Source organism: Chiloscyllium plagiosum, chromosome 32 (genome assembly GCF_004010195.1).
Source record: "Chiloscyllium plagiosum isolate BGI_BamShark_2017 chromosome 32, ASM401019v2, whole genome shotgun sequence".
In the NCBI taxonomy this organism is placed as follows: Eukaryota; Metazoa; Chordata; class Chondrichthyes; order Orectolobiformes; family Hemiscylliidae; genus Chiloscyllium; species Chiloscyllium plagiosum.
Window position 1 is genome coordinate 38,367,527 of NC_057741.1, and position 12,557 is coordinate 38,380,083.

The following is a 12,557-nucleotide window of genomic DNA, read 5'->3' on the forward strand; positions in this document are numbered from 1 at the left end:
AAGGGGTAAATGTAGGGGTCTGGGTAGCATACGCTTCGGCGGGTCGGTGTGGACTTGTTGGGCCGAAGGGCCTGATTCCACACTGTAAGTAATCTAATCTAAGCCTCCAGAAGACATTCTCACCCACTCACGGAGATGGCTGGAATCTCCCGTGTCAATTATAAATGAATTGCTACTGCCATCTGTTGATTAATTTCCATTCTGTTTGTTCGTTTTAATCTCTTTACAATTTTCACCATTGTACTGTAACGGATTTACAATTATCACCTTTGTGTTGTACCCCTAAAAAATACGCTAACACTTTTGGTTTCGGGAAGAGCATTTGGCCACCCGTACAGAGAATCAGTTCTGTGTCAGTCTGGTTAATTTCTCTTCCGTGATATCGCTTTGTGTAATAAACCCCTCATCAATTTCACTACGATCCTCATTTGTGGTCTCTGATCCATTGGGCTCAATTCTCCGACAGCAAGAAAATCGACATTTCGGGCAACAGCCCTTCATCAGGAATCTTGTTGAAAGGTTTTTGCCTGAAACGTCGATTTTTCCTGCTCCTCGGATGCTGCCTGACCTGCTGTGCTTTTCCAGCACCACTCTAATCTAAACTCTAATCTCCAGCATCTGCAGTCCTCACTTTTGCCTCAATTCTCCGACAGTTAGTTTTAATGGGGCTTTTTCCTTCCTCTGGGATGGGAGAAGAGGCTGCTGACCAACGTAGGGAGGCTAAGGAGAAAGCATGTGTTCATTATAAGTGATTCTAAATGTGGCAAAAATGAGTCATGACGGATTTGAAAAGTTATCTGAGTTTTCTCTTTTTACAAATGCTGCCAGAATTGCTGATTTCCTCCAGCAATTTCTGTTTTAGTTCTAAATATAGGATTGTTTTAAATGTCTTGATGGTCAGTACCTAGAGGCCACAGATTGAGATAACAAACGTAAAATTCCAAGACAGAATTGGGAGTAATTTGTACGTAATAAATTATTATAAGCTGCAAGATAGTACCTAAAAGAGCAGGCTACGAGTAGGTTCATGAGTAACTTTCAAAAGGGAAATAGATAAACACTTCAAAGGGGATAAAAAAGTGCAGGGTTATGGAGAAAGAGAAGAGGTGGTGGGACTAATTGGAAAGCACATTTAAAGAGTCAGCATAGGGACAATGGGTCTGTTTTTGTGGTGACTGAATCTTAGCTTTTAAATTGGGATGCAACAGGGAAGGGATTTCTTAAATTGCTCTTTTAATAGCCATTGCATTGTTTAGGACTGGGGGTTTAGGAATGGATTGTATTTGGAGTATTGGATGAACTTGGACACCAGCACCACTGAATTTGATAACAGTGTCATCAAATTGGAGTGAGAGGTTTAGACATAAAATGTACACCAAATTCCAAGGTGTTCTTTTTCAGCTGAGTATGAAAAATCTTATTTAAGAAAGGTGGGTACACGGAGTTGAGGTCAGCTCAGTTACAATCTCATTGAATGATAGCACAGGCTTGAAGGATTGAATGGCCTTCCTGACTGTGTGATGCATGGACGCAAGAAAGCTCACCCTAGATACACAATTTCACTTCAAATTCAGACTGGCCATAAATCCGTCAGACAAACCTGCAAGAAAGATCTCCTGTTAATGAGGACAAAGGCCAGAGGAGAGATTGATACAACATGGTGGATTAGTGGTTAGCATAGAGTCATAGAGATGTTCAGCATGGAAACAGACCCTTCCGTCCATGCCAACCAGATATCCTACATTAATCTAGTCCCTTTGCCAGTACTTGGCCCATATCCCTCTAAACCCTTCCTGTTCATACACTCATCCAGATGCCTTTTAAATGTTCTAATTGTACCAGCCTCCACCACTTCCTCTGGCAGCTCATTCCATACACACACCACCATCTGTGTGAAAAAGGTGCCCCTTAGGTTCCTTTTATATTTTTCCTCTCTCACCCTAAACCTATGTCCTCTAGTTCTGGACGCCCCCACTCCAGGGAAAAGACCTTGTCTATTTACCCTATCCATGCCCCTCATGATATTATAAACCTCTGTTAGGTCACCCCTCAGCCTCCGACACTCCAGAGAAAACAGCCCCAGCCTGTTCAACCCCTCCCTATAGCTCAAATCCTCCAACCCTGGCAACATCCTCTTTCAAGTTTCACAACATCTTTCCGATAGGAAGGAGACCAGAATGGCACGCAATATTCCAACAGTGGTCTAACTAATGTGTACAGCCACAACATGACCTCCCAACTTCTGTACTGAATACTCTGACCAATAAAGGGAAGCGTACCAAACACCGCCTTCACTATCCTATCTAGCACTGCTGTCTCAGAGCGTTTAGGGTCCTGTGTTCAATTCCAGCCTTGGGTGATTGCATATTCTCCCCATGTCTGTGTGGGTTTTCTCCGGATGCTCCAGTTTCCTCCCATAATCCAAGATGTGCAGGTTAGGGTGGATTGCCCATAGTCTCCAGGGATGTGCTGGCCTGGTGGGTTAGCCATGGGAAATGCAGGGTTACAGAGATAACAGAGGGTAGTGGGATGCTCTTTGGAGGGTCAGTGTGGATTTGATGGGCTGAATGGCCTGCTCCCACCTTCTAGGGATTCTATGATTGTTTCTAGTGGCCGAGAAGTTGAAAGGCTGGTAACCATGTTGTAAGGTTATCACACTGTAATAATCATTAAAGATAATTAACAATGAAAATCTTCCCATTGCAGAGGCAAAGACTCAGTCAAACATTTCCAGATTGAATGGACCGAAGGTTCTATTAAATTCGGGTTTAATGAGTTTCGTTCATTGTCGGATTTCGTCAACCATTTTGCTAATCAGCCACTGATCGGAAGTGAGACAGGTAATCAGACTGAAATTTCATCCAATACACTGATGTAACAGGGCTCTTGTAGCACAGTGGCAATGTCCCTACCTCTGAATCGAGAGACCCGGATACAGGGATATGTGATAACATCTCTGAACAGGTTAATTAGAAAAATAGGTTAAATCCAAAGGGAGAGAAAGTGACGGTGAGTGTTTGCATTGAATTGCTACAGTCCATGTACTCGAGGGGGGGAGTTCCAGGAGATTGACTCAGTGCCACTGAAGGAACAGAGATTATATTCCCAAATCTGGATAAAGTGTGGCTTGGAGGGGAACAAGGAACATCACACTGCTGTAATAACGTTCTTGTGGCACAGTGGTAGTGTCCCTACCCCGGACCGAGAGACCCAGATTTAAGTTCCCACTGCTCTAGAGGTGTGTAACAACATCTCTGAACAGATTAATGAGAAAAATAGGTTAAAAAATCAAAAACAAATTTTTATATTACACTGTTGTAATAAGGGCTTTTGTAGCATAGTGGCAGTGTCCATACCTCTGAGTCAGGAGGCTCAGATTCTGCTCCAGATGTAATAAGTTATAATATCCCTGAGCAGGTAGGTTAGAAAATGTCTAGTTTTGTACTTTTAGAGCTCCTGTGTTACGATGCTAATGTCTTTACCTAGAGCCAGTAGGTAAAGGTTTTCCTGCTCCTCGGATGCTGCCTGACCTGCTGTGTTTTTCCAGTACCACACTCTCAACTCTGATCTCCAGCATCTGCAGTTCTCACTGTCTCCACAGGTTCATTTCCCACCTGCCTCAGAGGAATTTCGTAAGATCCCTGAACAGGTTGGCTCCAAACTATCTACTGGAGATCATCCTTCCTGATGAAGGGCTTTTGACCGAAATGTCAATTTTCCTGCTCCTCGGATGCTGCCTGACCTGCTGTGGTTTTCCAGCAGCACTCTAATCTAGACTCTGATCTCCAGCATCTGCAGTCCTCACTTTTGCCGACAAACTATCTAGTGTACACTGTAATAATACAGGTGCCTTGTGCCACAGTGGTAGTGTCCCTACCGCTGAACCAGGAAGCCTGGGTTTAGGTCTAACTTACCTCAGCCATGTGGCATAACTTGTTGGTGCAAAAATCTCTACGCTGCTGTAATGTGACTTGGCTTTTATTCATTGCTGTTATGTATGTTGTAGTTTCACAGTTTTTGTCAATGTTTCAGTTATGTTTTGTGGGCCTTCATTTAATTCAGGGGGAAGAGATTTATTTTTCCATGCCCATGTCATTATAACATTGCCCCCCCCTCCCCACCAAGCATTTCGCTCTGCAATCTCCTCCAGATCTCCAGGTGTGGTTAGGGATAGATAATAAATGCTGACCCAGCCCCACATCCCATGAATGAATTTTAATAAAACATTCGACGTTTCGGGCACAGGCCCTTCTTCAGGAATAACTGAAGAAGTCATTCCTGAAGAAGGGCCTGTGCCCGAAACGTCGAATCTCCTGTTCCCTGGATGCTGCCTGACCTGCTGTGCTGTTCCAGCAATAAAGTTTCAACTTTGATCTCCAGCATCTGCAGACCTCACTTTCTCCTTAGGGATAGATAATAAATGCTGACCCAGCCCCACATCCCATGAATGAATTTTAATAAAACACTACAGCCTCAAAGTCCCCACAAGAGCTGTGAACATTAAACTCCCAGTGTGTGTGTGTGTGTGTGTGTGAATTCCAAAAAAGAAATGACCAGTGACTCCCAAGGTCCCAGCACTCCTTCCATTCCAGTCTTTCAAATAATTGTTACCTAATGGTGGAGCAATTAAAATCAATCTAAAGAAAGAGTCAGTTTACAGGAACACTTATCCCCTGCACAGAGCTCATCAAATTCAAGTGAAGCATTTGCAACATCACTCCCCTCTGTAGTAAACTGAAGAATGAGAAGTAATTCAATAAAGGCTTTCAACTCATCAATGCTATTTCTAATTTGCATTTTATGCTATCAATTGTATCCCATTCAGTTAAACCTGAGACATTTTACAGCATTACCACAGCAATGGCTCAATGCAAATTCAGTGACTGCTTTTAAACCCATTATATTTTAATATAGTTCACAGCATCATTTTAACAATAGCTGAAAATCTTATTCAAACTTAACCCAATATGTGTTCCTGATGTAATTTTCTGTTGATTGAAAGATTCCTGATGATGTGCGTAGATTCCTGAAAGTGGAGTTGCAGGTAGACAGGATAGTGAAGAAGGCGTTTGGTATGCTTGCCTTTATTGGTCAATGCATTGAGTACAGGAGTTGGAAGGTCATGTTGCAGCTGTACAGGACATTTGTTGGGCTGCTTTTGGAATACTGCATTCAATTCTGGTCTCCCTGCTATAGGAAGGATGTTATGAAACTTGAAAGGGTTCAGAAAAGATTTACAAGGATGTTTTGCCAGAGTTGGAAGGTTTGAGCTACAGGGAGAGGCTGACAGGCTGGGGCTGTTTTCCCTGGAACTTCGGAGGCTGAGGGGTGACCTTATAGAGGTTTATAAAATCAAGAGGGGCATGGATAGGGTGAATAGACAAAGTCTTTTTCCTGGGGTGGTTGAGTCCAGAACTAGAGGGCATAGGTTTAGGGCGAGAGAGGAAAGATATAAAAGAGACCTAAGGGGAAAGTTTTTCACACAGAGGGTGGTACATATATGGAATGAGCTGCCAGAGGAAGTGGTGGAGGCTGGTATAATTGCAGCATTTAAAAGGCATCTGGATGTGTATATGAATAGGAAGGATATGGGCAAAGTGCTGGCAAATGGGACTAGATTAATTTAGTATATCTGGTAGGCATGGATGGGTTGGAGTGAAGGGTCTGTTTCCATGCCCTATAACTCTATTAATTAAGTAAATTCTCCCAAGTTAATTAGGCAAAATCTTCAGAGTCTGTGTTGCCTGTGGTTCAGAAGGGAGCACTCATGTCTATTCAAGTTTCTGGGTTCAAATCCCACACACACAAACCTAAACACAAAAGCAATTCAAGGCTTACACTGCAGTGCAGTACTGAGGATGTGCTGCACTGTCTTCATCATCTGGATGAAAAAGTGAAGTCTCCAAGATGACATACTTGCCCATAGGGCTGCTCTCTCATACAAGAGAAAGGGTCACACATCCTCTGGCAAAAGGAGAGGGTGACATGGAGAGTCTTTGCAGTAACCTCAACTGGTTTAGGAATTGAACACACAGTTGGTGTCCCTCTCCTTCACAAACCAGCCATCCAGCCAAATGAGGTAATCTACCTCAATGATCTTAAACTCAGGTCACAGCTAACTGCATTGGGTACATGTTGAAGACCCTGTGGAACAATCTTAGTTTATTCACCAATGAACATCACTAACACAGGTTGTGTGGTCATTGTTGCTGAATGTGGGATCTTGCTTTGTGCAAAATTGGCCACTGCATTTCCTGCAGTAAAACTATGATTGCACATCAAAAATACTATGCTGGCTGTAAAGTGCTTTGAAATCTAAGCTAATCCGTGAAGCAAGTTGTGTAAATACAAGGCTTTCTTTCTTTAGAAAGTCAGCTTAGAGAGAGGTACCGAGAAGCATTTGCAGTTTGAATGTAGCTTTCACTTACTGTTGAACTTTCTTTTTCCATGTTCAACAAAGGGACCCTTCTTATACTTAAGAAACCATATCCTCGAAAGGTAGAAGAGCCTTCCATATACGAGTCTGTGCGGGTCCACACAGCCATGCAGACCGGCCGGACAGAAAGTGATCTCGTTTCTGAAGCACCTTCAGTAAGTTGTTATTTCAGCCTCTCTCCAGCATTTGGCTTAGAAACACTAACTGGACTCCCCAATAAATAATTCTCTTCGTCTTTCAGCTGGGCACCAAGGAAGGGTACCTTATTAAGCAAGGAGGCAGAGTAAAGGTAACATTCTGCATATTCTAAAAGTACACTCCAGGATGATGTAACTTTATGCGTACTTGCACATTCTCAAGACAATTGTTAAGCTTTGGAGAGGGGGCTGGGGGCATGTACCTGGAAAATACAGGGAATGAGACTGGGGATGTGGAGAAATTAGATGCTCAGGAGTTTGACTCTGCCCTATGTTGTGATTATATGGGCAGTGCCATCTTTGTGCCAGTCAGCAGCTGTTCCATTCAGCTGCACCACATTGGTATGTGTGAGTCATTGCTGTGTCACTTAGCAGTGGCATTGACAATGAACACAGACCTTTTGATCAAAAACAGCATTCTGACAGAGTTTATTCATTCCACTGGAGTTAATTGTTCCCACATTCTTAAAAGGTTAAGTAATTGAACTTTGAGAGTTCCAGCAAGACTGTAACAGAACGAGTCAATGGTAGTATTCCATACTTGGGAAGGGGATGGACAATTATCTACACTGAGAAGGCAGAGATAACCACAGGGGCCCCAAATTTGTACAATGACTGGTCAGGAATTGGAAAGATTTCCTGACAGAATTAGTTCACATTTTTGTGATGGGATGCAGATGGGACTTTGTAGCTCTTGAACTAAGTGGGTTGGCTTTGCAACTTCAGAGTTAACCATGTTGCTTTGGGTCTGGAGTCACATGTAGGCCAGACCAGGTAAGCAATACTGATTTCCTGCCCTAAAGGGCATTAATGAACCAGATGGATTTTTACAACAATTGATGATAGTTTCATGATCACTATTACTGAGTCTAGTTTTCAATTCCAGGTGGGATAAATCGAATGTAAGTTCCACCAGCTGCCATTCTGGGATTTGAACTCTTATTCCCCATGCCTGGATTTTTGGATTGTACTCAGTGATCAATGTAGCCTCAATAGGTGATTTCAATAGGGAACTGGTTAACTATCTCAAGGAAAAAGGAATGTGGACTACAATCCCTCTTTTGTTTTACTTTTCCTACACAGACCACCAAGGTCCATGCATGGTAGTGACTTCTGAGAGCGATTCCAATGCCGAGTGTGGTGGCAGCATGCCAGTTGGTGTGTGCAGAGCCTCACAGCAATCACACAGCTTAGAGGGAACATTGAGTACAGGGACTGCAGGATCGAGTGGAGGATTGGGATGAAACTGGATCAGTCTTTGAACAAGTCAGCAGAGAGTTGACAGGCTGAATGGCCATAGGTGGGGCTGCACCATTCTACAATCCCATTGGTCAGAGCTTTGGCTGGAGACCTTATGTTAGAAATAATGTGGGAAGGCTGAAGAAAGCAGGACAGGTGATTGGGGGAGGTTGATTGTGCCAAATATTGCAAACCAGAAGCCCGGTTTAATAATGCAAAAATAATTACGTTTTTTCTGGGTGCGATGCTCTTCAGAGAGTTGGTTGCTGGGCTGAATGACCTGTTTCAACAGTGTAGGGATTCTCTGGATTCCTCTGTCACAACTATAGAGCCAGCAGCGTGCTCTAAAGGACTGTTTGATAGAGTGCCTGGTCCTTATCTTGCTATTTATTTAAATTGAGGGCTAGAGACTCTTTACCCTCCAATCCCAGCCAAATGTTAATGCAAATACAACACAGGGCAATTGTTATGTTAAGCTTCTGTTCTAAGCCTAAAACCAGAAATTGACGATTTAGCCCCATCCAACCTGCTCATACTGGAGTAGTAATCCAAAGAATTAATACTAATATTATGAAGGTGTGAATTAAAATCCCACCATAAGATTTTGTGAATTGGAGTTCAATTAATGGAAAATAATGGAATAAGGAGCTGGTATCAGTAAAAGTGACTAATGAAACGGGTGGGTTGTTGTAAAATGTAGGCAAAAGTATAGAGTGGTACTGGAAAAGCACAGCAGGTCAGGCAGCATCCGAGGAGCAGGAAAATCGACGATTCAGGCAAAAGCCTTCATGTAAAATGTAATTGGTTCATTGATATCCTTTGGGAAAGGAAACTTGTTATCTTTACTTGATCTGGTCGAGAAGTGTCCCCTAACCTACAATATTGTCATCAATGTGGCTGACTCTTAACTGCCCTCTGAAATGCCTATTAAGCAACTGTCAACACATGGACTGCAGTGCTTTAAGGCGGCAGTCCTCCTCCAGCTTCTCAAGGGTGATTACAGGGAAGCAATAAAGACCAGCATCAAAACAGAAAGTGCTATAGAAACTCAGCAGGTCAGGGCAGCATCTGCAGAGGGATAAACAGAGTGAATGTTTCAAATCCACTATGACACTGACCTTGCCTGGCTGTGCTCACATTATGTGTGGGAGTGCTAATAAGGCAGAAGAAAGTAATACTTTTCACGGGTGTGACCCGATCCCTCAGACTGGCTGGTGAGGTTCTCCAAGGGATTACAGGTTACAGATGGGACAGGGCCTCCAACTTCAAGCATGGTAGGTAAGCCAGTCACCCAGAGTCATAGACAGCAGGTCTGCTCAAGTTTCCTGTGACTGAATTTACTAGCTAGACGGTTGAACAATGTTATACCTTGAATGCTTTATTTTTCCTCTTTTCTGCTTTTCCTCCAGAGCTGGAAAACAAGGTGGTTTATTCTACATAGAAATGAATTGAAATACTTCAAAGATAAAATGGTTAAGTATTGAAAGAAATTGCATCTTATTAACATTTTTAAAATAAAAAATGTTAAGTTTAAACTCATGACCAAGGAAGGGTAAACTGATGAGAAAAAAAAGCTTACATCTTACATACAATGTGGAGGTGCTGGTGTTGGATCAGAGTGAACAAAATCAGAAGTCATACAATACCAGGTTGTAGTCCAACAGATTCATTTGAAATCACAAGCTTTCAGAGCGCAGGTGATGAAGAAACAGCAGTCCAAAAGCTTGCGATTTTAGATAAACCTGTTGTGACTTCTGATTACATTTTGTATAGTGCTTTTGACAACCATCAGAACTGTCCTTTGAGGTACTTTTTGTGTGGGCAGTGTTGTGTAGGCAGGTAACGTGGGAAACAGCACCCAATTTGTGCTCAGCTAACTCTGACAACATGAATAACAATCAGTTTTTTTTGATCGATAATTCCCCTGCTGTTTTTCAAAATGGTGCTGTGGAGTCTTTTGCATCCACCGAAACTGCCCTTGGTTTTTCTGTCTCACCTGGAAGACAGCACCTCCAACACAGCAGTACTCCCTCAGTTTTGCAAATAGTATGAAGGCGTTGACATTTCTACTTGAGTGCTGAAGTGATACTTGAACCTGGAACCATCTGACACCAATTTAGCGACAGCTAGCATTTTCAGATTAGATGACGGAGGACATTTGAATGAGGCATAAACATTGATTTGGAATTGTTGGGCCATGCACCTGTCTGTGTGTTGTGCACTCTATACAATTCTATGTATGTTATGCATTTGGGGAGTACCACACTGTTAGAGGTGCTGCCTTTCTGACTGCGTTAAAGCTAGACACTGTGTCCCCTTAACTAATGGCAAAATATCCCAGGACACTATTTTGAAGAGCGGAGGGTATAATTCCTTTTATGCCTTGGTCAACTACTTCCCCTTAACTGACATAACTAATAGAATCAGATTATATGACAAGTGAAAGATTTATCATATTGCTGTTTGCTGGACCTCATGGATTGTAGAATTATTTTCCTTTTTAAATCCACTTTTGTTTTTGTTGTCAGGGCTAGGTTACATAATTGTTCAACGAGAAAGTGTTTTATCATCTTGTATTTCACTTTAGAATATTGCTGTTCTAAGACATTGCAACGTTACAACCTAAAGGCACAGATTTGGGAGAGATGCTCTAAACCACAGATATGTAAAACCAAAATTAGGGATGCAATATCTACTAATTTATGAAATCTTAGCTTTATAAAATATATTTGTTTTATTTACTCTGCAGTCGACAGAACCAATTAAAACTCTGGATCTAACAGAATGTACTGGGGTTCAGTTTGACTACTCTCAAGAAAGGATCAATTGTTTCTGGTAAAGAACATCAATTATTCTCTCTGTCTATTGACCTGAAATGAAGTGGAGTCTCTTACATAAACAGCCAGGAAACGCATTGCAACTGGACCCTCATTAAAGTTGTGGAAGTCTATTGATAATGAGAAATGAGACTTATCAACACCCTCTGCTCTTGCAAAACCCCTTCACAGTCAAAAATCAGTCAAAAAGCAAACCAGTTTCTTTTACTTCCACCCTACAATTATGTAGCTTTGACAAAGGGTCAGTTAGACTAGAAACGTCAGCTCTTTTCTCTCCTTAGATGCTGCCAGACCTGCTGAGATTTTCCAGCATTCTCTCTTTTGGTTTAGGATTCCAGCATCCGCAGTAATTTGCTTTTATCCAGTTTCTTCTACTTTGCTGACTTGAATATTGTGCATTTGGAACAATAATATTGTATCGTTACCCTAATGCACTACACAAACTATTAATCTGTTGCTTAAGTTTTATCAAATGTGTGTTGCTAAACCTCCCTTTCCTTTGCAGTTTGGTATTCCCTGAAAGAACGTATTATATGTGTACAAAGACAGGAGTTGAAGCTGATGAATGGATCAAATTGATACGATGGAAATTGGTAGGTGCCTACTTTTCAAGCAAAGCAGTTGACAATTCCTTGAGAATAGATTGGAGCTTGGGTAAAGCATGGAAAAGGCATCTACTGCTGAAAGTATTATTGAATCTAGAGGTTATCTACTGATATGTCCTGTGGAGAAAAGTTTGGTGTTATCAACAGGTACAAAGTTGGCTACTCAAAGCTAGCAAAGAGGCAGTTGCAAATGAGTCTCAACTCTGATCTGTGAAGTGCCAGACACAGTTGGTCAAGCAGCATCTATGCAGTTGATGTTTTGGATCAATGACCAGTCATTTGCAGTATTTCTTTTTATTATAAAGCTCTAGTTAACTTTCCTCTCCTTTTGATTTCAGACTCAATTGAAGAAAGCAGCAAAATCATAATTTGTCATCTATGCCATAAGAGACCCAGCTTTTGATGAAAAAATTGCCATCTCTACAAACTGACGGATTTGGAAGTTCATTTATTTCACTTTAGTTTCCCTTCTTTAATCTTTTGAAATCAGAGCATAGCACGCAGATTTGATACCAGTTTAATAAAGCCATAAAAGCAAAGCACTCAGACCATTTCTCCAGGAATGGAACTCAATGACCAGAGTTATACAGTATTGCACTCTCTGGATAAAGAATGATTCTAAAGAGACTCCTCTATATCAAATGACTAAAGTTTGGGACTTTCTCTCCAACAGAAGACTGCAGGAGAACTTTGTTATAAACACTTAAAACAATGAAGGCGTTTCTTCTTTCAAGTGATCAGTGAGAATGTGGAACTTACTGCCGAAGCAGAGATACGTTTAAGGGAAAGGCATACAAATGGTAAAGGAACAGCCCAGTGTTATGCTGCTATAATTGGATGAAACAGTTATCATTAGTCAAAATGAAAAGAATGAAGTAACATATTTAAATGCTACCTGGAACACATGTGCCCTGGCTGGTTCGCCTTCATCTGTGATCCATCACTTACAACAGAAGTGAACAGCTTAATTTAGAAATAATGCTTTGGCTACCAGATGTTATTTAAGCCTCTCAGCACTTTGTATTTCCCAATATTTGCTATCACTTTTAAGATATTCCTGATGTGTGTATTTATCTTTGAGTACTAGGCAAGGACATTGTGTTTTTTAAAAAAACATTTAAATGTCAACTGTAATTTTCTTTTGCCATACTTACTCTCATTCCAACTTCTTGCTGATTTACATTGTTTTCTCTGACAGGGATTCCTATGGAAAAATACAAGCTGCATCTAAAAAGTCATTTGT

The 12,557-nt window shown here is 41.5% G+C and overlaps 1 protein-coding gene across 1 annotated transcript in view; it reads left to right on the top strand.

Moving 5' to 3' along the window:
• Positions 1-12,023, top strand: part of dapp1 (dual adaptor of phosphotyrosine and 3-phosphoinositides) — a 66,379-nt gene extending 54,356 nt beyond the window's left edge. The window contains exons 3-9 of the mRNA XM_043674462.1: positions 2,707-2,840; positions 6,461-6,591; positions 6,678-6,725; positions 9,282-9,344; positions 10,622-10,707; positions 11,215-11,302; positions 11,653-12,023. Coding sequence (XP_043530397.1) covers positions 2,707-2,840; positions 6,461-6,591; positions 6,678-6,725; positions 9,282-9,344; positions 10,622-10,707; positions 11,215-11,302; positions 11,653-11,682 — 580 coding nt within the window. The 3' untranslated portion in view covers positions 11,683-12,023. The remainder of the gene's footprint in view (positions 1-2,706; positions 2,841-6,460; positions 6,592-6,677; positions 6,726-9,281; positions 9,345-10,621; positions 10,708-11,214; positions 11,303-11,652) is intronic.
• Positions 12,024-12,557: the final 534 nt, after the last annotated feature.